This window comes from Aquila chrysaetos, chromosome 23 (genome assembly GCF_900496995.4).
Source record: "Aquila chrysaetos chrysaetos chromosome 23, bAquChr1.4, whole genome shotgun sequence".
Classification (NCBI taxonomy): domain Eukaryota; kingdom Metazoa; phylum Chordata; class Aves; order Accipitriformes; family Accipitridae; genus Aquila; species Aquila chrysaetos.
In genome coordinates, this window is record NC_044026.1 from 15908687 (window position 1) to 15936385 (window position 27699).

Below are 27699 nucleotides of genomic sequence, written 5' to 3' on the forward strand. Positions count from 1 at the left end.
ATAAAACTATTTCTCTATCAATTGTGTTTATGAAGATGTTCTTCACCAGATTTGTCTTCTTTCTCCCCCCACCCCAACTGAAACCCTTCTTATTAAAAAAAATAAATATATTTCAGATTTTTGGGGGGGGGGGAAATGCACATTTATTCTGTAGCTTTAAGCTGTAAAAGCATCTCAAAATGCCATTAATGTCAATGCCAAATACATCTGTTTGTCACTTTGAAGAGTTCAGGTTCATATGGACAATTTAAGCATCTTAGATTGAAAAGTTTTGCTTAAAGTACTGCAACATATCCTAAGCCATCGCTGCACAACAGTTAATAGGAATACCCTAGGCCCACATTCTACATTTTTGCTAAATCTCGTATCTCCCCACAGAATTTGAAGCTCAAGACCCATTCAGAAAAACCACCAACACAATGCCAGGTAACACTGCAACTTTTCCTAGCTGGAATTTCTAGTTTAAATAGTTTTACAGTATATTGAACAGAAACTAAATATAAAAGTAATCTCTTTTCCTCATCTTTGCCAACATTTTCAACATTTCTGTTCTGCTGTACATTTCCATTACTGCCAGCCAGGTGAATAATTTAATCTAATGTGGTTTCTTTTTTTCTACCATGTTACTGCAGACAGCTCCTTTCTTTGCCTCAAATACTTTTTTCTGCTTTATTTTACATTTATTGTTCCAGAAAGGTGCTAACTTGAAGATCATGAGGAACCGAAATCTGCTTTGTACCTAGAAAACCAGCAGAGCACGGGCAGGAACAGCAGTGAAGTTTGGTCACACCACCCAACACTACCAATATGCCAACAACCTACTACTACTCCAGGAGACCAGGTAAAGAGATTTAAGAGGTATGGATTTCTTTGTATTCCTGTGATCCACAGCAAGAAAATTGCAGCAGACTGTTTTGGGAACTGGGGCCAGTTCTGCTGCTGGTTTGCTGGAGGTCTTTAGGCAAAGCGCTTCATGGCTCCTTCCCTCTGTTCCACCCCTGGCAAGTGGTGATAATGGTAACGGTCTCTGCTGTAAAAGTATTTCAGCTCTGTAGTTGTATATTATTCTGTTTGACGGGTGGTTGTTGGATGATGGGTCTCTACAATTTTGTATAAAAATGCCGATTAATGCCAGCTGTGACAGCACTATTATGCAGGCAACCAAATTACAAAAACTTATTAGAAGGAAAAATCAAATGAGATTTGCTGGAAAACAAGATTTCAGGGCAAGCTTGTTCAACAACAGCAGCTCAAATTAAGGTTTAATTACAATAAAAATGTCTGGCATCAATAAACACAGTAACGTCAAGCTGATTTCTGTATCATGACAGGATTTGAAGTAATTAACAAGCAGTGTCTGACAGATTTTCCCATTAGAATAAAATATGGTAAAAAAGTAAAGATTATAAAACAAGACATACTTATATGAAAACCTTTACCTGGCAGCATAAAGGTATTAATTTAATATAAATAACAAGCATATGTCAAATGAGTATTTCAGTAAAAAAGGAAATGGTGTTCTGTATTGTTTGTCAAGTTATCTCAGCAAACTGACTCCCTCCAAAATATATACGTATAATTAATACGCTAACTGTATGTCAAAAGGAGTTGTTATCAAAGTTTGGAAGATAATTAGCCATACGTAAACCTGCTGTCTTCATTCAAACCTTCAAACAGAATGCCATATAACGAGACTGAAATTTCTGTGAAGCTATTCAGTAAGAAAATTACTGAAAGAATTTGTTCTGCATGTAGCTAAACCTTTGGATTTATTATATATTGTTAAATCTGATATTTCATACAGCAAATTGTAATGATTATTTGTGACTGGCCACATGCTTTTTGTTTTTCTTCTCATACTGGGGGGTTGATCTTACAAGCTTCTAAGCGCTCTGGCCCTGATTCAACAAAGCACTTAAGCGTATGAACAGTCATGTTGACTTCAATAGTTAAGAGTAGCTAATGGATCAGGCCAGAAAGTTTAGTACCCACCAAGATCAAGACACTAAATGACCATACAAACTGTAGTTAAAAGACAGTCTTGAACATGTCTTTGTCTAATAGGAAGAAGCAAAATAGCAAAATTAAGTAATTTCCTTTCTGGATCATGTGTCTTGCAGCATTACTGCACTAAAAATAGGCTATAGCAAGGGGTAAAGATTTTATATTTAATATCACAGCATAGGGCAGAATCTGCTCAGGGCACATGAAGTGCATGTTTCAGTATCTACAAGCTTGATCGTTTCTATGGCAAAGTTATAGTATGATTTTGGGGAGCTCTGTATAAATCCTGTGTCAAACAACGCACCATCCAGGACAAAAATTATTTATCTCATTGTATTGAATGGTGAAGCTATGCTATGGTGAATGTAAAAGTAACAATGGCAAATGGTGAAATTTATGATGCCTTGCATAAAGAAAAACATTTTACCATCTCTGAAGTTCCTAAAGATGTGTATAAGTCAAAAGCTTCCTAAAGAAATGTTCCTGCTGTATCTTCTCCCAGTATGCGACCCCTGATACACCTTTACAACCGTGGATCTAATACAACACAGCACTGCTTCCAACCCACCGTGCTGGCAGAAGGATGAGCAGCCGTGTTTGCTCTGCAGCATAACCTGCCTGTATTCCCACACCAAGAACTATTATGCAAAGAGTTGAGATAGAATATAATGAAGTGTCTTCTGCTCTCTCAGGCTTGCATTCACCTGTTTATCAGGCCACCATTCTTCTGCATGTGAACACAGAGTTCTACAATATGCAAGTTTCCATAAACACTTTTTCTGCTAAAACTCAGTGGCTGGAGAGGTCCTGAAAAATATGCAGGGAAGGCTTAAATACGGCCCAAATCCAAGTGAATAAATGAAGCAGTGTTATTTACTGCTAGTTGCTTCAGTTTTGAAGACACAATTAGTATAAAGTGATCCACATGGCATTTATTGCATTGTAGTAACAGCATTACTGAAGAACAGTTTGGGAAGGAATTCTTCAGCGTACTGCAGAGAAGCAAAACATGATTTCAGTCAGTACTTCATCATAACATTTATTTCCTCACATATTGGCTCACGAGCCATTCTATGCCTCTCTGAATCACGGCGTTTCTTGCCAACATTTGCAATCTGAAGCTAATGATAGGACAAGAAATAATGATAGAATAACAAGTGTTATTTTACTTATAGTAGTTTAGCAAAAGCAAAGTGAGTTATCAGTCTTAGGACACATAGGTAAACACAATTTACCTTCAACTAATGATAAAGTGCAGTATTAATGTGCTAATGCATTGAGAGCCTCTCTGCACTCTTCTTTTCCCTGCAAAAACTATGCTGAAGATGTGTTCTGTCTCAGGCATTTTAGTTAAGTTCTTTTTAAAAAAATGAGGTGAAAATAACTCTGGCTCTCTAGCTGCCTGTGCATTGATTCACCCAGTGGTACAAAAAAAAAATAAAAAAAAAAATATCCAAAGTGTCAAATGTTTGGTTATGAAATTCATGGTATTCATGACACCTCTGAGAAAAAGAACTTTTTAATAATCACCTATTCAAGCATTATGATTAAACTAAACACCAAACCCCTCAGTTGACATTTAAACTTCATTCAATAAACACTCCCTAACAAGGCAAACTATACTGTTTCCTGCTCTTACATGGAATATAAGCAGTATCGATTAAGTCACAAAGATTTTGTTTCTCACATTATGCCATTTAAAACAAACTTTCTCTCTACAGAACACATTCTTCATATAATACAACTATAAGCCTTTCCAAAAATTATATTAACAATTAGTGTGTAATTTAAAGACAGGCCTGAGCCACAGTATTTGTCTCCATATCTAGACCCAGGAAGCCTCAAGGTTTAAAGATGTTTATATTGAGGGATTTAAGTTTGGGATCATCTCTAAGCCAGATTACCTCTACCCTCACTCCTTTTCCCACACACAGCATCCTATACAAAGTGAGTTCAACAGTATCTCATTCTGGTTTTCTATTACAAGGAAATTCACCTCTTGTAAGCTCCAAGTCTCACAATAGCTGCTTGTAGCCTCAACAGAAGCCTCCTACATTACGCCCTCATAGCCAGATTTTCAAAGGTATCTAAGCATCAAAAACTGAATTTAATGAAAAAGAAAGAAACCCAAACAAACGAGTCCAAGGCTCGCTATGGTTACACATCTATTGAAAATGTCACTAGGTACTCTATCATTAACTTTAGCCTTCTGTGTAACTTTGAGAAATCTGGGCATTAATTTAGGTGGGGAGGCTATATTGAGGGTAGGTAGTCTGGGAGTCCTTCCCAATTCCAGAGCCAAGGTACAGACCCGGCTTACCCCTAACTGCACAGCGGGAGGAGACAGCGATGCAGCTGCTACTCCCTTCTCTCTCATACCCTACGCAACGCACGTACAATGCTCCTCAAGTTCCAAAACCGGACTTTCGTGGTACGCCATATCAGGATGTTGCTTTGCTGACCTGTTATTCATAAAGCTAATGGCATTAATATGCAGTTTCCAAATCTGCGGTTTAAGAGTACTGAGACTATGAGAAAAAGAACAGGGCAAAACCAGGTTAAATGTCTATAAAATCATGTGCGTACGGACAGGGTGAACACAGCTTGACTGTTTTCTGTGTCTCCAATGTAAGAATTAGTATTGAAATGAAGCTAGAAGAAGGGGCTTCAAAACAAATATAAAAAAGTCTTTCTTCATAGAACAAGCACTTAAAACTCTGGAACTCCATAACTCAGGATGTTTCAGGTGCCCCAAATTTATGTGACCCTGATGGGACACTGGATATTATCATGGAAGAGAAACGTATCAAAAGTCAATAAATACAATGAAATCACACTGGGCTCAGGAAATCCCATGAACTAGAAGTTGTCTGAAGCTGGGACAATAATCTGCAAAAGTATCATTACATGCTTGCCCTATTCTTATGTTCCTTTGGATTTGCTTTTGGCCACTGACGGGAACAGAATACCTGTTGGGATGGACCTTTGGTCTGGACTACTATGGATCTTTTTATATTCATTTTATGGTCACAGGCGTAGAAGTAACTGGTGTTTAAGAACTCATTATTCATCAGCTGCATACATGTGACATCTTTAAATTTAGATTATAATGTCAGTGTCAGATACGCTTTTTTGGTCTCTTTTCCTCCAACTCTAGTTACTCAAACAGTCCAGTTTCCTTCCCTGTCTGTAGTGTTTATGCAGCTGGTTTTATGGCCACCTTACGAACTCGGCTAATTAAACAATACAGGTTAAAAAGAGGCATGTGGAGGAAAATTGACCCAGTATACAAGAGGACACTCGTTAGCTTAAACTACCTTCACCATGAGCATGATGACTCCCTGCTGATAGCTCAACCTCCCCTGGATCATAAGCTAAATATTTTACTTCAGAACGTCGGCAGGCTAAGAGAGCACTCGTGAGCAGTTATTACCCCGTAGCTGATGAAAGCTGTCTTGCTAAACTGCAGTACCTCAGTACCTTTTTACTCACAGTAGGAATGATAGGATTGCTCCAGGTATGACAGTGTAAGCATGTAAGACAAAGCTTTGACTGAATGTGACCCAGTGATACCGTTTTGGGAAAAGAGGGGAAGAATTGGATGATAAAAAGCTTGCCATTTTAGCCCTCAGTTATTCAGACTGCCTAACAACAGACATTACCATGGACAATCTTAGTGACGCTATATATATATATATATATATCTATATATATATCTCTGCATATATATAAAGTTCTGTATTTGTTGTTAAAATAATTAACTTTATAGGTCGTGGTAATACTCAAGAAGTAATAAGAAATGTGGAAAATTGTGTACTGGGCAGACAGATATTATTGAAGGAACATAAAGATGCTGGTTTTGAAAACATATTTTTTCCTGAAGAATTAAAAATCAGGTAGGAATTTATTTATTAGTTGGCCAGTTAATTTTTTCAATGCCTCAAAATGAGTTAAGTCTTGATAACTGATTTCAAAATGCAATATTGAATGTGTATCTTCAGTCTGACTGCAGGTACTCATCCCACGTAATGACGGTCTATCTTTGGATTGCACTCATGGACCACGTAATTTGCAATTACATTCCTATTTGATCTTTTAATGTAAGTTCAAAAGAAATCAAGCTTAAATTTGTATTCAGTTATTAATTTTAAGAATAAAAAGATTTCTTATAAATGCAAAAATTAAGTCAAATTAAATACACTTCCACGATTACTAAAGGTGTTCTGGAGTATGATTCAGGTCACACTGAGGGCTTGTGAACAGCATACACTATGTAAATTTTAAAGCAAAGCAATAAGTGGATCAACCATACAAAGCGTTAGAACTAGTTTGATGAATGTTCTGGACCAAACCGTTACAGTACAGCCACAACCTGCCCTCGGCAGACATCAGTGGGTGCCTGCTAAGCAAAATCAGTCTTCTGTGCTGTCTGAGCTCTGGGACCACAGAGGGCAGTTCTGATTTGGCTGGCGATATCTGATTTCCTGGCAGACTTCGAATCAGTTCCAATTACATTCCTGGGACTAATTGTTGGACAGGCTTGCCCCTAAGTCTCTCATACCAAGAGCTTTATCCACCTACCCTGACAGGTATGGAGGTTTGGAAGCAAGTGAAAGGCAACCAGTAATGGGTTTTTGTTGTGCCTGTGAAAACAGGAAGAAATCCAGTAAGCTGTGCCCTTGAAAAGACTCCCCAGTATTGTCCCATTTGCAGGGGAGATGCCACTGAGGTTGCCACTACTGTAAATGTGATTTTAAAACTTTATTATTTGTTCCACTAATCAATTGCATGCTGTTTGAGAAGTCACACACTGCCTGCTGTACCAAATTGTATTATTTGTTGCTGAAGTTTTTCATGACTCCCACTGGCAACATATTAAGTGTTGTTAGCACTTCACCTCTGGACATAAACCAAACAAAACACATGCAAACAAAACAGTTTGAGTCCTGTAGTCAGTTTATAAAGTACAACAAACATAACTGGAGATGGTCAGATGCTCCCCTTTTCATTCTCTCCAGGCAACAAAAAGGCAAAGAGATTTTTCCTGGAACTGCATTAGGCCTGTGTAAGACAAAGTTAGGGAGGAGTAGGAATCGCACAGAGGATACTTCTGACAGGATATTCTTTTAACTCTGGAATAATTTCCCACCACAGTTAAAGCTGACAGCATCACCTACCTCCCCAGGCAGGATGCTGGGGAAGCCCATAGGATACAGGCATCTGAGTCAGCTGTAGCACATGTGGAAAAGCAAATTATGCAATGTCTACTGGTGAATTTCTAAAGAGCTGATCTCGTCAAAGATTCCTGTGCTTGGGGCCAGCTTTACTAATTAAATCCCTAAATACAAATCCACATTATGTGCACCCACACAGCCAGCCTCTACTGAGCCAGTGTCTCCTATTCGCGTGGAAGTATGAGGGCAGTATATTGGTGTATACTTCACTATAACTAACAGTGAGGTCTTCTTGTTGAAAGAACCATCTGGACCAGAGTGATACCTTCAAGTACAAATATTTTGCTGCTTAAATATCGATAATCAGAAAATGGTCAGCTGCTCAAACACTGATCTTACTAGTGCAACAGTTAGTACCAAACTAAATAATTCATTAGTGTTAAGCAACTACTGCTGAATTCTTTACAATAACAGCTAGAAACTCCAACTGGCATTGAAGGGTTTCGTTAGCTTCAATGGCTCTAGTTCTGTGCGAAAGGACCATTGGATAACATGGGGAAAGCTTTCCATTATTTTAAAACCTGCCATATGAAATACCTTATTGCAAACAGAGTCAGCACATACAGTCACTTCATTTATCTCCTTGAACTAAGTGAAAGTTAATTTTGTTTTCCTAAGATCTGGTTTTAAAAGCATTTGTGGCAGCTCTCTGTTTGCTTTGCCTTGCCTTGCATTTTATTCTTCTCTGTAATTTAATTCATTATTCTTGTTTGGTTGATTTATCAGACAATGGAGGATTCTTTGCCTCTCTCTGCCTTAAGTGTTCTTTTTTTTTCTTCTATTTTAGCGTTTACCAGAAACACAAAAAAAGAAGCCTGAAGCCAAGTCTTAATGCGTTTTAAATATTTGTCTTTTTAAGCAAAACCAAGGGGCAGATATATTGATTTTAAATATCTAGAAGTACTTTAAATGTTTAATTTAAACAGGGGGACATAAATGCACATAGACTTCATTCAAAGAAAAGTAAAGGAAATTAAAGCTTTACCTGAGCAAGGAGAGTTACATTATACTCAAATAACAGGCACTAAGAAAACGGTAGTGAAGGCAGAGTAATGGGTTAGAAAATATTATTGTGACATATTGCTTTGGAAAGAAATCATCATACTAAATTACATTCTAATATTTTCATGTACTATAATTATTGCAGTAAATGATGAGAATTGATGCAGTGAGTTCATAAAGAATAATTTCTTTTTCCTTCTGTCTATGGGAAATATCTTATTTTCATACACAAATTTGCAGCAACTTGAAGGCTTTTCAGCTCAATTCCAAAACCTCAGCTCTCTAGTTGCCAAACCACTGAGGAACAGAGGAAACATAAGGATCTTTTTATTTTCACACTTTCAGTCTTGATTACTGCACAAGATAGTGAGGATCTTAATTATGCTAAGTAGCTAGTCCTTTTAAGTTGGGGGTTCAGAGTGCATCCATTCTTGGTAATAGATGGTGCTCTCTGACTCCAGCACCAAGGGGTTAAAAGTGGTTTGTTTTAAGTTGATTCCAGTATTTGACATAAATAGGACATAATTTCTAATTTCACACAGTCGAGATGGCCAAAAAATCTGGCCACAAGCAAGTTCTTCTTTTCATTTACAAAAGTGGGATTCATGCTGTCTAAGGAATGTACTGTGTTTCTCTAATCCCAGGCCTAAGTCAGAGGCAGCAAGTGAAAGACATTTTCTTCTTTCAGAAAGAAGCTATTGTATTCATATAATTGCAATATGCTTTTGTGATGACTCTGTCTAGCAAAATTATGTGCATTTGCTAAGCACCTTGTACCGCTTGAAGTGTGGAGTTATTTTTGCTAGCCTACATCCTGAAGTAAAGTTATTATTGCCATCATACCGAAGCATTCAAACTGAAAGATTATTTCAGAAAGAGATTTATTTTAATATAAAGTCCAGATCCTACATTCCATTCATGCCTCATGCTTACTGAAGCTAATGGGACTTAAGAAATGACATTTGAAGAACAGGCCTAGCTAAGTCTTTCTGGCTACCAAACTGTGGCACATTATGATGCACACATATGGGAATAGGATCTTCCGTCCACTTACTCAGACTTTAACTCAAACACTGTGTTCAGTTTCTGAGTACTGATAAGCAATCACTTCTTTACTGTATAACAAAGCCAGTTCAGTAATAGTTTGCAACCCCCGCTCTATTGCAGTTGTTGCACAGGATAGAGGTCTGATGAATTCTATCCAGAGGGATGATAGAAAACCAAGAGCTTCAGCCCCGATGTCGTCATTGTGCTCTTTCACTGGCTTCCCAGAGGCACATCTGCAAATGACACGGAGGAATACGTCTTCTTCGTAGTAACGGAAGAACTAGCTTTGAATGTCAAGAGACATCACCGTACATTCTGGAGATCCTAAGGTACATTGCAAAAAACTGCCGCGTGGCCTCTGCAGCCTGATATTCATAAAGGACAAATTCCCTGTCATTCAGAAAACAATAACATCTGTCACAGGGCCTTACAGGTAGGACTGAACAACTCGATTTAACTTCAGGGTACTACTTTGAGCAGACGGTTGGACCAGCTGACCTCCAGAGGTCCCTTCCAACTCTACTTTGTCCTTTTTAGAGAGAGTAAATTGGTTCAAATTCAAAAGCAAAACAATTTCTCAGCTAACACAGGGACCAATGAAAGTAAAGTAATAATCTAAAACAACCTTATGAACACAACGTATTTCTTAAGTGGTCTGAGACTGCAAGAAATCCACACAAGTCTTTCCTTCTGTTTGTTTCTGTAATCTGTGGTGTGCTGTGAGGCTACAGTGTTGGGAGGCAGTACAAAATTCTTCTATAGAGCCATCTTGGTTTTGGACAGAATTAAAAAAAAAAAAATACTCTCAGGTCTAAGTCGAATGGTAGGGCCACTGAATTCAGGAATACAACAAAAATTTCTGAGCAGCTATTACCATAGAAAATGAATAACGTTCTTATAAAGTGAAAGACTGCCGGTTTAGTAGTTGTTAAAGTTTTCATTACAGCTAAAAGACACTGTATATCAACATATCATACTGGTTGAAATGTCTTAATCTTAAAAAAATCCAAAATCTAAATAATGTATCTATTTTATCACCTCTGTAACCATCTCTTGTTAGGACCATGAAGTCCATCACAGAAAGTACAAAGAAACTTAAAAATCAAACCAGACAAAGCAAAGATTGCTACAACCAATCGAGATTTTGCTTGATTTAGAGATGTCCAACGTATTCAGGCTTGAGACTCGTATTTCTTAAACTATTTTTTATGTCATGGGAACTCTTACCATTATCAATATACTTATTTCACATGGTTTCATGATATTTTCTTAATTTTTATTTGTTTTAAAGTCACACATCCTAATTTAGGACTATAGAATGGCTGTGTTCCTGTACCAAAAAAAAAGTGGTTTTAATAGCAAACTACGAAATAATGAGAACGTTAGAGCAATCAACAGGGACTCCTGTTTTCGCCCACCACGTAGAAGACAAAGAGGTCAATTCCTTGTCAGGAAGGATTTGAACTCTGATTGCCTATCTGCAATGAAAACAGCCTAGACGCTAGGCCATAGAGTAGGCTGAGCTAAATTCTCTCTCAGTATTTCCTATTTTAGTTGCTGCACTCTTATACCTCCTACAACTCCCTCAGCACGACTTGAGACAGTGCAGTTCATAAAGGAGAAAGACGTGTGGGTACAGTTCCCAACGCAGCTGGCTCCAGTAACTGCTGTCTCTCATACAGACAAGACGCAGCCAATATGCTTCTCCTGCTGTGTTCCTTGCACGGCGAAAAAGACTTGCTCTGCAGTAAATTGTCACTAGTAAATTTATAGTCAGTACCTCATCCATATACTACATAACCTCCAGACTCCTGGAAGAGCTTATAGAAGCTGCTAGCTTCTCAGGAGCAGGTAGCTGGCTATATTTCAGTTCTACATGAGGCAATGGCCCCTGCTGAGTTACTGCATATGCTGTTACTCAGAACACAGCTATTTTCTTTTTAAAACAGAAAAGAAAAAAGTAAGTGTGACAAACTGCCGTATTCTGCCCCTCTTCACACGCCTTCACTATCACTGTTAGTTAGGTGAGAAAAATGAAGGCAATTTGCACTGCAGGGCTGGGGCATGTACCGAAGCACCCTGGTGCATGTGACAGCTTGTCCCACCACGCGACCAAAAGGGACCTCTGGGTGTCCCCCCCATGCGACGGGAGGTACACAGATTCGTACAAGATGGGTCAGCTGTACTGTCAGCAACTCGGGAACAAAACCGGTCCATCCCCGGCACAAGGTGACAGTATGTAAATCCACGTCATTTCTAACAGATCTGTGCCATATCTGCCTTTCAAGATCTCCAATTGTAGAGATTACACCACTTCCAAACACTTATTTCCAAGCTATAAAATATTCCCTGACTTCATTTAATCTTAATTACCTCTTTTCTCGGCCACTATGAGAATGCTGACTACCTTATTTCTTTTTATAGGCATTTATAACTTTTACTACAAATATTACTTCCAGGTATGTAACAGGTATGTAATCAGCTCCAGATTTAGATGTCAACATTCAAGTAACTACTGTGTAACATCTACTTGATAACCAAGTTACCATTATAATTAGTGGACACCTAGTTCAAGCTACCATCTACTCTGGAACAAGATGAATATTGCTGTACAGGTCATGATTTTTCCTCCATTAACTGTAGCAGTGAGTTTGGAAAACTACTTGTAAGGTGCATTTCACTAGGGGGGCTGGCATTTTGGTCACAGGACACATAATCTTTGTTCTGGAAACAGGCTGGCAGGAAAAGGGCCGAAGCTGGATCGATTGCTCTACTGGGCTGAATCTTGCCTGCAGACTGTGAGTTGCACAACCCAGCCTTACACCTGCGGGAGACATCACAGTCTCCTCATCTTCGAATCTTGTCCCTCAATTTTTTCAGTTCAAACTGCTCAGAATTGAACCTCAGCTCACAGAGAGATGTCAGGCATCTCTAAGCCTTCTACAAATGAGTTGTCTAGGCTCCCTTCTGTACTCAGTAAGGAAGAAAGGCATCTCCGGGGAAGGATGCAGCTGCTGCGTGGGATGAATTCCTTCAGAAGTCACCTGCTTTTCTTTTTTGACTATAGAAGGAGCTTGGACAACGAGTTGACATCTCACTTCCAGAAGGCTAAAGCTTGAGGTGATCAGTCCCAAGCTCAGAATATATAAATCTCACTTTGGATAACCAAAAGCATATTGTTAGGTAAACTGAGTATTCGCAATCAAAAATGCCTTAACTTTTATTTAAATTTTAAATTATTCCAGCTTTCCATGAAGTTAGGCAAAAATGAATTATAATGGGGAAAGCTACAAAAAAGAAAACTAGCATAGCCAAGATATGGACAAACATTTAAAATGTGTATGTAGTCAGGCTGAGCCAAAGCTTGCAGATTTTGTGGAGGAATAAGCATTTGATTTGGAAGTATTTGACATAGCAGGGCTAGAAAGGTAACCATTTGAACAGGCAGGCATTTTTTAAGAAGTAAAAGATACCTCTCACAATCCACACCATCCAGTGTGACATATTCTTATGTTATGTAGCATAACTGAATGGTTATATAGCCTTTCCTTGTTCAGGGTGGTGCTGCATACACCTAAACTCAAAAGAACTTAAATATTTCTAAAATTCTTTGAAAAATGCCAGAAGAAAAGGTGATTATCCAGTTTGTAGCCCTTCATTTCAAAAATAAAAATTGAATGGATTTTATGCATGTGCTACTGCTACACGCGTAGATTGCTCCAAGTTAAAACACTAACAGCGTTAGCACATTTTCAAAGAAGAGCATATGAACCTGTTACAGCTAAGCTGGAGCAATGTGTAACAACCTATATGCTCCTAGAGGGCAAGAAAGGAAAATCCCTTTTTTGATTTCTGAATCTGATTAGATACTTAAAGTTTATGGCATTTTCCTTTAGACTGGAAGATTTAAACATAAAATTGTTGTTAGATTTTTCTGAAAAACAGAAGGGTGCATGCAGCCTAGCAGAAAACCAACTTAAAGGTTTTTCCATTTGTTATAGCCAACTATTCGTCCTGTTCTAATTCAAGGTGGCTGATAAAGTTTGGCATAAAGCCTATTGTGGCCTTAACATGAGCCGGTATAACTCTAAATTTTGTGGTTCAAACTACAGTTTAGTTTTTGTGACACCACTGCATGATTTCCATATACACTCATTTCCTGACTCATTTCACAACTGACAAAGCCCAACAAGTAATACTGCAGTGGTATCAGCAGAAAATCCGCCCGGGAACTGCACGTGCTTGAGACCCTCCAACCACACTCATAGCCACAAAAGCTCTGTTGAACATAAGACCAAATTCTGCTCAGCCTATTTAAAACTTTACAGAAGCAATTTCCACCAAACTAAAATTTATCTCAGCTCCGGGAAGATCCAGTGTCCCAACATGACTGACTGTAATTTTTGGATAGCTGATTCACATCATTTCCCTCTGCCAGACATTTACATATCGATAACACAAAAAGGAGAGGCACTATTTCACTCTAACGTGCAGGTGAAGCAAAGGAAGGATGGGTGTAGGATTTAACTTTGAATGATTGTACAAGGTTCATTATATTCTATCAGTGTTTTACAACTCTAAGGCAGTTGATGAGAGTTCCTGCTTCGAAAAAATAGTAGTAAAATAAAAATTCGACAAACCTGTCTTCTTCCAGTAAACTTTGACCTGGAGCTGATTGTCCTGATAGAAAGGAGTTCCAACTTTAAGAAAACGAGTGGTTTTTCTTCTTTGAAATGTGGGGTAAGAATCTACCAGTCCTTTCTGGGGTTTCCCAGGAGAAGATGTCTGTTCCTCTGCAATACACAGAACAATCAGCAATTATTTATTTAAGTACAGTGCCATATAATGACTATGTTAACAGTGCTGAAATTCAGAAAATAATACTATCTTTAATCCAAATTACCTTATTTCAGTATCTTACCTGAATTAAATTAATGTAAAGAACAAACTGTCCATAATGGTTGAAAAGCATATAATTTGTTTGAAATTCAGTCAAAACAAAATATTTTGGACAGAGAGAGAGAAGAAGGTAAATATACTTTAATATGCAAATGCTCTGTATATTTTCAAAAGAATAATAAGGAGGGGGTGTATGTCCCCAAGAACAAGAAACATTAACACATTGACTTTTTCAACAGGCAGAGTATCTAGCAGTAGTTCTGCATAATCATTCATGGTCTTTATATTTGTGCAGCGTTTGAATATACACAAAACCCAAGGATGGCATTGAGTGTAACCCACAGAGTGCCACATGTGGTTATTACATCAAAGTAAATACAGTCCTTTGGTATGCTATGTAAGAACACTCTGGTCAGATTAAAGATCTTTCTTGCCCTCTTTCCTGTTTCCAACAGTGAACAGCGAATGCTTAGGAAAACATCGTAAGAGCAGAATTAACTTTGAGCAATTCCCTTGGTGTTATGTGCCTAGCTTCCAACAAGCAACGGTAACGGGATGTCCCTCATCAAGCATTTTGTTTGACGACAGTTCATCAGCATTTAGCGAGGCTGACAGTATTTCTAGGTATTTTCAGCTGAAAAGGCAGCAATGCTGATTCAAACAGCATTTTCATTGCGTACTTGCAAATATATCAGTTCTGATTAAGAGGACAGTATTTGCATCAGATTAACCAAAAAAGCTGTATTTAATTCAATAATATATCTAAATGAAAAGTAAAGTTTCTAATAATTAGGAAGTGGCAAATTATTAACTACATACTTGAGAGAAAGAGGGAAAGACTCAGGTTTCACTAGTTACCATGAGTAACATGTAAACTTGAACATTGTGCCCTACACGTAGCTTCAGCTGAAACCCACTTGCTTTTTGGACAAATTTTGCTTTGTCAATCCTTTGCTTAATCTGATACAATTTTACATTTTCTTTGCTGGTTTTAAATTGAAGTAAAACTACCAGACTTAAGCAAATTCTTTTTCAAGGTAACCATAACGTTTATGCTACCTAAAAGGAAATCAAAAAGTGATAGAGAGAATTACAAACTTAAACCTATTAGGTATACCTCAGCTTAAAGTACTTTAATTTTACTAAATCCCTGCTTTGCTGTTCTCTGTTTGCTCCACTTCCAGAAAAACCAGGACACCAATTTAGAATATTTCTATATAAAGATCAAGAGAGAGAGTCTTGCTGCATTTCCCAGAAGTGAGGCATACAAATATAGTGAGGCAATGTATTTCTGAGTGTGGGGAAATATAACGCCAGAGGGCCAAGGTCAAAGCTCACAGAGGTCTGTAGGACTAAATTACTTCAGCGGGTTATGGACTATTCTCTATTCTGACAATAGGAACAGACACCTAAAAACCCAGAGCTTAATTCCACAGAGAGCAGAGCAGTGACAGTGGGACTTCAGCAAAATTGGCATGTTGCTTCTGGAACTACTTCCCAAAGGCCATGGAAGTCCCCAAATAAAGAGGGGGCGTGAATGCCATGTCCTAGATACTATTTCAGGCAATTTTTTTTTTTTCTTTTTCATATATCTCCATCTGCTTCTGAGTATTCTCAGAAGTATCTCAAGCAGGACTGGCTCTGTACCTAACAAACTTCAGTGAGATTCAGAAGATGAATTTGCATCTCCTCCTGGAGTAGGTTTTATTTGCTTTTCTATGTAAGCTATAATTTAGCCATTTTTTTAAAAATGCCCAGAAAGGTCCAAATACACTTCTCAGCAGAGTGCTCTATCCACTAAAATGTGTGATATCAGTGGTTTAGGCTCAAAGAATCTTGAATCTTTTACTTCATGGCTTTAACAGAAAGGATGTTCAGATTTGTCTATAAACTTATTATTGAAGTACTCTACTGTAAAACAAATATGTGTTTTAGTTGTCGCAGGCACTGATTTGCAGTTAAAAAGAAAATACTGCTCATTAACTAAATGGATGTTCATAACTTGAACATAACAGTCAAATACTTGAAGTATATGAGAAAACAAAAATATTGCTCTTAGTATAATATTACTGTGGTTTAAAAAATAATACAACAATTAATGAACTTTTTAGTCCAAAAATGTCTCCACAGTGAAGTGAACTAAAGCACAAGGCATTAGAAAGTCTATACCAATTAGAAATTAGTAGATAGCAGACTTTCACAGGAACTACTGATGGACTGGTTTCTGAAGTAAAACAATCAAGGAGAGGGCAGATTATCCAAGCAAAATTGTGGAAGGAATTTAAATGTAGCTGTGATGATGATAGGAAATAGATGCCACTGGAGTGGACAGAAAGTGATGAAACCACCAAAGTCAGATGTGAGGTATAAGGTAAATGAACTCCATTTGGTAGAGGATTTGTAATAAATCCAGTGAAAGGGTTTCTCACAGTAAGTATAGAATGGTACCAAAAATGACACAGTCCAATCTCAATTACTCAGCTTCAGTTTAGAGGTTTTTTGTTATATAGAAAGTTTTTATTTACTATCATGCTTAAAGACTGTGATGATCTCACCTAATGTCAGGACAAGCAATAAAGCCTGACAAACATCAGTTGATTAATTATCCCTGCTCCCAAGAGAGGAAAGTTTATAAAGTTATTCTCATAGTAAAATGAGAGACAGAAATTCAACAGCTTGCCCAATGTCACTTTGGCTAGGTGTGTATAATGGCACCTGGAATTTTGTCCCAGTTACCAGGACACAGCTCAGCCTCAGGTGAAATCCAGGCACCAGCCTTCTCCTGTGACCTGATGTAAGGTAAACTCAGTTACATGTTCCTTCTCAGACCTGTGACATAATGTGGTGAAATGCCAGTCAAGATGACTGCACTGAAACTAAACACCTTAAAGTTTAGCACTGAGATCCAGAACTTCACAGAAAATTCTAATCAGAAGAAACAAGAAGACCAGGGCAGGGTGGAGGGTGGGGGTGGGTGTAAAAAAAAAAAAAAATAAATTTTTGCTTGTGTATTTAACAAAACATGCGTTGAAGAAAAAAGACAAAAAAAAGAAGCAAAACCAACAAAAAGTTCTTAAGAAATACTCAGCAAAATGAGAACATCTCTCATAAACACCAATGATACGCTTCTAGTTGAGCTCAGTGGCTGAGTGTACTGGAATTAAACACCCAGTTCCCACCGTAGTTTTTCTTCTGTTATATCTCCTGTGTACATACAGAAAAGAATGGAAAACTAAATGTGGCGACTCAAAGAAGCTTCTGATATTACGCACAACCCTGCAAACTAGGTCACTTTTCTAGGGGATGACAGAAAGCACAGGTACAATTGAGGAGAGCCGGTATGGAAAGTGCAGAACTCTTATATTCACTTATATTGGGCTTCACTGAGGATTTAACCCAAACTTGCCTGATGTACACACTGTGGAGATTCAAGCTCATATTCTGGTATGGATTTCAAGCAAAGACTCAGTTTATTGAAGAGATGAAAACCTGGCCCTCTGCTGTCTCTTAAGATGGACCAAAAAGGTAGTAAAAATGAGCTTAATACGGGAAAAAAGAAGGATCTTCAGGTCTGTTTTATCTTCTTGGTACATTAAAATGGGAAGCAACTGGAGATATGAAGGTCTGTCATAGCTAACAACTACTTTAAAATATTTTATGTATATCCAAACTGAATATGCTTGCAGAAGGGTCCAACAACAATCGCAATTGATTGGTTAGCGTGAGAGTAATTACAGTTCTGTTATGAAAATGGCAACAAGTAAAGTTTAAACTTTGAGTGTACTTTAAATAAAGAATGTAAATGGATGAAAAATGAAATGGAGTCAGGACAGGATATTTAAAATTATATTCTTTAACATCTTCTTATCAGAATTTTGCTGTATTGGTTAATCAGAGATACATCAGCAGTTGGGGCAGTAACTTGGTATTGTAATTATACAAAGAGCATTTAACTAAGACTAAGGATCATGGTTTACTTTCAGATTCAGATATGCTTTTCAATTACATTATTTAGCATGGGAGGTTTTAAAGAAGATCTTAACAAGAGATAAGCTGACATCTTAAGATCTCAAGATTCTAAGTTGAATGTGGGTCTTCTGTGTGCAATAATTTCTTCAGAATTCATTGCTTGTTAGGCACGGAACATTTTAGATTCCCTACTAGAAGAGTTATTGTTTTATATCAGTTCATAGTAGATACATATTTGTGTGGTCCAAGAATCTGAATTAATGGGCTACTCAAAATAGTCAGGATTTTGAAAAGCATTGCAAGCTAAAACTGTCCAGTTAAGACAAAGACACAGAAATGGTTTTATTGGAGCCACTGACAAATATAGTAAGTATTTATACCTGTACTGCATTTAAAAAATATTAACACCACAGTCATGCAAATGCTTCCATTTTCATTGCATTTGTTTATTTCAGGTGAATAGGATCTAAGATAAAGAACTAGGCAAAAACTGTCACCAATTTTTAGATAAGAAATTTAACATTAAAAGGTTACTCAACTTCACCGAGACAGGATCGCTATGATATGAAACAGCAAGCTTCAAGCATTTTTTTTTTAAATTCGAAAAATCATTATATAAAACATTCAAATTCCAGATAAAGAAGAGATAAAGCATTCAGGTGTTTGAATACAATTACTCACTATTATTCCTGGTGTCCTGAGTTGTGCTAAAATGGAGAGAAACCTTAGCACTTTTTAGGCGTATCTGACCCCAACGTGTTACTGCCTGCAGTTCTACATTGTAGTTGCTGTTGGGTTGGAGTCCCTCCAGGACCACATAATTTTGGGCCTATAATAGAGAAGAATAAATATACAATGTAGTTATAGTATTACTGAAACACAGGCCCTTATTAAAAGCAGGCCTGTTATCTTAGGCACACTACTCTTTTAAAATTAGAAAAGAAAACTCATGTATAAATTTCAACAGAGCAAAATTTCCTTTCTTTAAAAAATGGATTTTATTGGACTCTTTTTTTCTGTGTCATTTTTAAAATACTAACCTTCCTGATGTTTACATAATTTTGGCAATTACTTGGCAAATACAGACACCTCTTGTTTAGGTCAAAACTAAAGGATTTTTTTTACATATAGCAAGTTTTTTTCTTATGCCAAAATTATTTTAGCCAAAGAAATTTAAACTTTTTATTCCCCAATTTCTGTGTTAGCAAAGCAATTGAAATCTTTTTCTAGAGACAGTCAGTCTGAGGACAGCTAAAATCCAACATTCAGAACATTTGTCAATATTTTCTATTTGTTTCAACTGTTGAAAACAAAAATTATAAAAAAAAAAACCAAACCCACAACCAAAAATATATTTTTCTGCTATAGAATGGAAAACAGAAAAGAAAAAAACCAGTTTCCATTGTCATGGAGGTGTCTTAAATGGGGAAACATCAGAGTAGGAGTATCATTCTCCAGTCAATAATCCATAAATTAAGGCAAGTCCCATGATATTGCAAAGAAGGGCCAAGGCTTCTCAGTATTCTTAGATTTCTAAATTTTTAAAAATGTATTTATAAAAATGCCCTTCTAGCCCGTATCTCAGACAGAAGACATTACTCCATGCTTTCATTAGAGTACTCTGTGCCTCTGAAGTTTGACAGTCAAGCCAGAGTGGAAAAGATAACCACGTACTGCCATATTTAACACTTCAGGGATTGTCAAAAGCATTTCGTATCAATTACCTTTACTTGTTTTGTGCTGAGATGTTTATAATATTGACTATAACGCTCAATTAACAGTGTTAATATTGTAGTCAAATTATTTGAATGTCTACCTGGAATGATTTCATATGGCAATCATTATAAAACTATTTGGACTAGACTACATCTAAAGGTAAAAACTGGGTAAAAAAAATCTTCAATGATCTTTAAAAAATAAGACTTTTCCACCTTTAATTTATTTTTTTTTTAAGTTTTCTGCAGTTTCAATTTTTAGACAGAAGAGTTGCTACTATAAGTTGTAGTTCAAAGGACTATTGATTAGCAATAGCCTCAGGAGCGTCCTGTGGGGGAAGTTTGAATCTCACTGGCATTGCCGTACAGTTTCATGACAAGCTGCAGAGGAAGAAGTACAATGAGCCAGAAGTAATATGAAAGATATTCTAAGAGCCTGCTTTTTCTCTACAATATGCCTTCGCTCTTCTGGATTTCCCCATATTCAAGGTCAGAACTTGGTCCCAATTACTATAAAGTTGTATATTGGATCTGTTTTAACATATTTATACGTAGGATGTACCCTATGCAAACTGCCAACACAACATTAAGGACCCAGCGCAATTTTAAAATTCTCTGGGCTTTGTGATTTAAGGACCAGCTTGTAGAGAGAAAGCTCCCCTGCACCTTTATGCTGTAGCCTCTGCCATGAAACTCTCTAGCCAACAGCAGCTTTCCTGAGAAACACAAACTTTACTATCTAGCACAGTCCAACCCTGCTCCTATCTTGGCAAAGGAATTTTTTAAAATTACAAGAACTATCTTTCTTTTCGATGCATATTTACTTTTTTGTTTTTTTAAAGTATTTAACTGAAGTAGAAACAAAGAACCAAGTTATCTCAGCCCCTGAAATTACTCCACATTGTCTACATTTGCAGGAAAATTTCCTTTTCTTGCCTGCCCAGCACAGAGCTGGTGGTGGTGGTTCTGCAGCCTCCGGACCCTGACCACCCATCAGGTCCCATGAGAAGGCATGGGTCCAGCACGTTCCCACGGCGGTCCCTCTGCTGTGGCCAATCTGTTGTAGATGAACTCAGCACACAGCCTTCGTTGCCTTTATTTCTCTCAGGGTTGGTGACTGAGGGACGGAGAGGGAACTATAACGCTCCGGCTGTCATTCATCACAGGGCAAGTGGGCAGCCGGAGCCAAAAGGCGGTGTTAACATAGACGTGCGACCAAATTCTCACGATGTATTTATTAAAAGCACTGAGAATTAAGTTCAGCCTGTTATATGTAATTGATTTCTATTTCTACTAACTACTTTAAAATAATATGCAATATGCTTAAGGATATCACAACAGATTGTTTTCCAGTAAAGCAATATTTGATACATCGTTCAAGAAACTCAGAGGAACTTGCTGCTATGGAAAAATATCACATCTTTGGTACAGCAGCTTACCTGAAGAGTTTTGAGTTTGTTTTTTCCTTGGACATATACTGACTATTTAACAGTTATTCTATATGATAGTGTCACAAGTTTTATTTGCATACTGAAAGAACAATCTTACAGATAACGTTAGCCTTCCTAAATAAAACAAGCTCTGTATCTTTAAGAAGCACTAATAAAATAAGCCTGAATTTAGAGGACAAATAGCATTTAACTTTTTATTCATCTCCCCTGCAATATCTTATAGTATTTACCTGCATTTTAAGGCAGATGTCTACTTCTCTCCCTGAGTTCAAAGACAGAGATTAAGAGATCAAAATTGTCTATGGGGTTGGTGATACGAAAAATTAAGACCTCTACTTTACCAGCTGCTGAAATCATTGCAATTGATCACTTTTTATACTTACACTCTATTTTGTGCCAGAAATAAGCCATATTTCTGTCTCATTTACTATTTTCTTTCTTACCCCATCGGTAATCTTCCTTCTCTTTTTTTTAGCTGGGATTACATATTTGCTATATGTCCAGCTCCAGAAGACTTTGTAGTGGTGCACTGGGATATCAGGCTCTTCTGGAAGATCCCAAGTAATCATTACATCTACACTCCCGTCATTGTTTGCACTGATATTGGCAATTCTGATATTAGATGGAGCTGGTGGAGCAGACGGATCTGGAATTTAAAACAAACAAAAAGATTCTAAACTAAAGATCATCTTCAATAAGGTAAAGATCATCTTCACCTTATGTATTTACCAGGCATACACAAACTGGATTGAACACTCTCAATACACTGAAGAAAATTCAGGCAAAAATTTCCCATAACTGATATGGCTTCTTGTAAATTGTAGAAATTCAAGCTCTACTGAAATAAGAATTCGGGGTTAGCATCTAGCTTTGTCATTATTCTGTGTTGTCGATAGTTCACAAACACCACAAAGCTTTATCAAAATCTACTAGACTATCAGTTTCACTTCTGTCATTCACTACTTTACATATATAGTGAGTCTAAAACATTTGTGTTCTACAAGTGGCCTTGTACAGTAATCACAGAATTGTATGGTGAAAACTGAGTATTTTTTTGGTGTTGCCAGACAATTCTCAGATGACTAAATTATGTTTCTACATGTTGAATCTTTCTTCAAAATTCTAGTATAGATATCTACCACCATAGGACATAAACACTTCCTTAGAATAAATGTAATTAAGGTGTAATGATATATTATGGTGTCATAGAAGTCTACAGGGTTTTTTTAGAACAACAAAAAGCAATTAGCTACCCCTGTGATTTATTTCCCTATTCTGGTTTAATTTCTGGTCAATATCAACTAAAATATTATTCCTTTAGTTGTCTCTGTGCTGACCCTAGAGTCAAGAAGGACACCTGACAGTCAGAGGTTCCAATATTGAACCTTTTCCAATATTGGATGTTAAGTCCTCCTTGTGAACCTACTATATAATATTCTGGCCCTGAGTAATGTGAATCAATGGAAATTTTGAAACTGGGCTTCTGAAAGTACGCTTTGCTGTTTACTAACTCCTACTTTTTAATCTTACTTTTTTTTAAATGCCTGTGGTAGCCAAACATTGGTAAGAAAATATAAGGAAACTGCAAAAACAAAATTTAAGTAAAAGTAAACAATGTGACTCAAAAAAAAATTAAAAGTATATCAGGCAGAATAAAGGAAATTCATAGTAATTAAGGCATGTTATGAACCTGCAGCCAAGAAAAAACAATCTGATTGAAAAAAAAATTTCATATAACTTTTTAGCCAAATGAGCCACCACTTATTTGCCAGAAATAAAACTGGAGGTGTGCAGAGGAGACAACAGGCATTCATTTACAGCATGGTTCACCTGCATCTTTTTATAATGGTAAATGAGCTGTTAAACAAAATTTCCAGGCATACTAAGTTCATCAGATAATCCCTATGACAAATGGTCTCACTGAAAAATTCCATCATTTAGGTCCTGCAAACTGACACATTCAGAATTACTAAAGACAGCATTTCCTTTTTAAAGATCAGCACATGTGAAATAATGGCTTATTCCTGTTATTTAACAGGACTCTTGGTTAAATGGTAATGGATTCCCCTGTTTCCTCACACATATAATTCAACCTCACTTTTGGCTATAAAAGTTACAAAGCATGCTTGAGTTTAAGAATACTGCAAATTTAACTTAATTTTCAAAATAATGAGAACTCCTTATTTTTTCCTCACTTGTTTTTTAATTAGCTTGCAAGCCAGTTCCCTTTATTTTTTTGTGGCTTTGGAGAAGCACTGTCCTTACACTTATTTGCTTACCTGTGAAGTAGCCAACAACTCCATCTTAAAGTATACAAAGCTATTTATACTGGAGGGGATAAATTTAAGAGGTTAATTTAGTTAAATGGTTTGTACTGTTCTCTAACACAACTTTTCATTTACTTCTATAGTTTAATAAAATAAGCACATATAAAATTAAATTTAGGTACAATAAATATAAACAGAATCATGATTCATAGATCCAAATTCTTTCATCTTCACTGATTTAAAATGTTAGGGGGTTTTTATGTTATATGACAATGTACTATGGCAATAAAACATTTATAACCTGAAGCGCAACATGATCATATTACCGTAGGTGAATTATTCAGGTTATCTCCCAGAAGTAAGATGCATCATGTATTATGTATACTTAACATATTGGATAGAATTAAAATGTTTCAGAGAATGTCTTCACAAATATTCAAATATAAGCAAAAATAATTCTAACCATAAAACATGTTTGTCTTCATTCTGCATCTATAAAAGGCTCTGAGAGTCATTAAAAAAAAATGAAAAGTTAAATGAAATAGCTCTTCTGGACAAAGTGTATTATACAATTAAAAATATTTTAAAGTTCTATTCACCAATTTTTCATAGGTCTAAAAGCAAATGACCGAATTTACATTCTTCCTTTTCAAATGTTTCTGTTCCCATCAGAATGCAAGATAGTGTGTCATTTTCTTTGTATAAAGTTAGCGATTGACAAGAACGGAGCTTTTATATGTCTCAGAATCACAGGAATTTGGGTTTTTTTAAGGTAACTTCAAACATCCCTGTTTTTCCAGTAACATAAGCAGAAAAAGAGAACAGTAAGGAAGAACTACGTGCATACTGAAACCAATAGGTCATTTCTTCTGACTTCTACAGCACTAGCACTTCACCCTGTACTTTTTATAATTGCACAGTTTATTGAAAACATTACTTTATCATTAGCATTTCTTCTGTGTTCACTAGAAAGAGTCCAGGCAGCAGACAAAATGCTGATCCATATTTAAAAGAAAACCCAGTAGTGTTTTTCCTTTCTTATGGGAGAATGTAAACGTTGTATTAAAAATCATTGTGTGCTACAGTTAAGGAAAGAAAGAACATCCTCTTAAAGGGAATATACATGTGAAATAATACAGCAATGGCAGAAACATTTTCCTAAGTGCCCCCTTTCTTCAAAGTCTGCCTTTCGCAAGCCTCGCAAATGTCATCCACAAAAATGCCTTTGAACAGGAGAGTCATGGTGGTAGCGGCAGAAGACAGAAAGGAAGATCTGCAGCTGACAGACATCAAAAGGCAAGACATTTGAAAGTGCCACATTTTCTAGAAGAGCTTTTTTAAATCTAGTACACTTAGCTCGAAAAAATAATAAACTAGAAGGATGTAAGATGTCAAGGATGAACAAAACTTAATTTATTGCGGTTTTGCATTTAATCATCTGAAAAAACCCTGTCTGATTGTAGAGACACAACAGTAAAATATTTCTTGGATTTGGGGTGTATTACCTGAAATATGAAGCCACTTAGTGAGCATTTCATACCACCTGAGGATCCACACCATATGAAGTATTTTAATACAACTATGTAATTTATTTATTTCTATATATTTCTGTGACACTCATCACTATTACAACTGACAGGTCTATCATTTGTAAGCCAAAGAAACAACAATATTAATATTTTCTTTCATTCCAAAGGATTTTTACCAGCAAAACAAACAGGTGAGAAGGAATAGCAGCAAGGCAAGATACTGTGATCTCTGTTATTAACAGGAAAAAAACCCAAACGACCCAAAACCCACCCTCAAAAAACAAAACAAAAAACCCAACAAAAAAAGCAAACCAGACTTCTCCAAAGCCCCCCCCTAAAAACAAGCCCCCTCAAAAACCCCAAAACCAAAACACTGTTAAAGATAAGAGCATGCTCCTCCATAATGTATGCCTGCCAGGTACCAGATAACAGATCAGTTATTTTTTTCTGATTTTTTTAAGCCTTCACTATTGCATTATTGAATGGAAAAGTCATGGTTCTACAAGGTGCTCTATTATGAGTATGTCTGTGCAGACGTTAAAAGCAGGGTACAACTCGTGCTGAAATACTTCAAGGTCTAATAGCTGGTACTGGATTATAAAGCTTTTATACATAAGGTGTTTGTTACCCTTACAATGAAGCTAAACTGGCATTCTGCTGACTATAAAGCTAACAGCCGTTCTACTGTTAGTCTTCATATATCTGTGATCCCTTTGACTGACTGCCCACATGTATAATTCAGATACATGAACACTAAATTACTGGAATGGAAACTACTGCCAGTTTTTCAAATGTAAAGTTCTGAAATTTTATATACACAAATTTATCTGAGTGTTAAATCAAATTCTTTGGTTTGCAGAAAGAGTGATGCTAGTTGCAGCTTTTCCTTTGCAGTTTATACTACAACTCAAATAAAATAAAAGTCATTATATATATACTCGAATTTGGCACAGACAGCTGTCCTCAAATCCAAAAAAATTCTGGTCTCAGCAGTCTGACAAGTAAATCACTTCTTGCTGCTAGAAATGATAGCTTCATTAGGTCAAGGCTGAAGCTGCTGTTCCAGCACACGGAGTAAGTACTGCATTTGTCTGGATTGTATCTGGCTTGAGTATACCCAAAGGACTTAAATTCTTGTCTTGCTGGCTACTTAGCCATCACAAGCAAAACTCTGTCTCCAGTCCCCAAAAGGGAGGTTTCCTTGCTGCAAATAAAAGAAAAAAAGAAAACCCTCACATCATCACCATTTCAAAATGCACATCTTCCCACACTCGTATTTGTAACATGGTGATAGACAATTTATATTTTACGAAGTTCTTTCAATCAGTAGGATCTGGAAGCACTTTGCAACCTTAACAAAATAGTATGGGCAAGCTATACACAAGAATCGCATCATACACTGCTGCAGTGCATCCGCTTTGGCTTTAAATGTGGCAACCATAATGAAAACAGTAAATGATTTGGAATATATGTCAGAGAAGAAAATAATGACATTGGAACCAGAATTCTCATTCTGGGCTGTAAAAGTGATAGCAAGTTTGACTCTAATTTAAACCCTTTTTTATAGAGCTTTTTTTTCTGACTTAAAATGGATCTCCCATTGCTATCTTTTAAACATTAGACGTTCCAACTCTAAAAATCTGCTGAAGCTGCTCTACAGACAAGTTTCCAACCATTAAACAATTCCAAGGCATAAGCGGGGCGACTGACTTTGCCCAATGGAAATGGCACACATAAACCAGCTGTGCAACAGTATAAAAAAATCATTGGTCCCAAAGGAGCAACAGAAAGAATTTTATTGCCGGGAGTGGGTGTCTGTTCTGGTTTTACTAACACTCAGTAATGTATGCATGAAATCACATCCAGCATGGTACTTACGTGCTGTGAAAACAATGTTGTCTGCTTCCTTTTGCTTGACAATTTATCCTGTGTATGCTAGCAACTGCCTTCATGTTGAAGATAAAAAACTTCAGCAGAGGTAGAAGGATCAGATGGTTTGGGCTCATTGTGTTCATCTTATAGCCTCTTTTTGTCTTGGCAAATGGCACAGTACCTAACTACAGACCAGCAAGATAATATATGGAAATGCCTAACACTGATCCCTCCAGTTAACTGCGGTCTCCGTTACTAGGAGTTCCTTCTCATCATAAATCATGAAAAGCTAGAAAAAATGAGCCTAAAAACTCTTACCCAAATGCAACAAATTAAAAGTTTTATTACTAGTGCCGAGCAGCTTCTGACCAGTTGGGTTAGGCTATTTGGTGCCCGCTTAATGGGAGAAATGCACGGGCAGCTTTTCATCCAAGGAGACTCATTTATGGGTTGGAAGAACAGTCCTCTCCAGCTTCCTGAGAGAATGAAGCAGCTTGGAGAGAGCCAGCCAAAATATGAAAAGAAATATATTTGTACCTTTGGGGATCAAAAAAGTTCTGCCAGGCATTCGTTACCTTTATTTATTGCTGTTATTGCAAATTGGTGCCACTCAGTTGAAGATCAAAAGGAAAGCACACACAATTTAAAAACCCTCAAAAGTGAAGTGGAAACCACTGTCAAAAGAGCAGAAAGTTTTGATCAATTTTAGC

The 27699-nt window shown here is 36.9% G+C and overlaps 1 protein-coding gene across 1 annotated transcript in view; it reads right to left on the reverse strand.

The window, feature by feature from the left end:
* The window catches only part of ANOS1 (anosmin 1), a 149120-nt gene that overhangs the window by 16344 nt on the left and 105077 nt on the right, over positions 1-27699 (reverse strand). Inside the window, exons 7-9 of the mRNA XM_029999126.1 lie at positions 21765-21967; positions 18837-18984; positions 13928-14080 (exon numbers count right to left, since the gene is read on the reverse strand). Coding sequence (XP_029854986.1) covers positions 13928-14080; positions 18837-18984; positions 21765-21967 — 504 coding nt within the window. The remainder of the gene's footprint in view (positions 1-13927; positions 14081-18836; positions 18985-21764; positions 21968-27699) is intronic.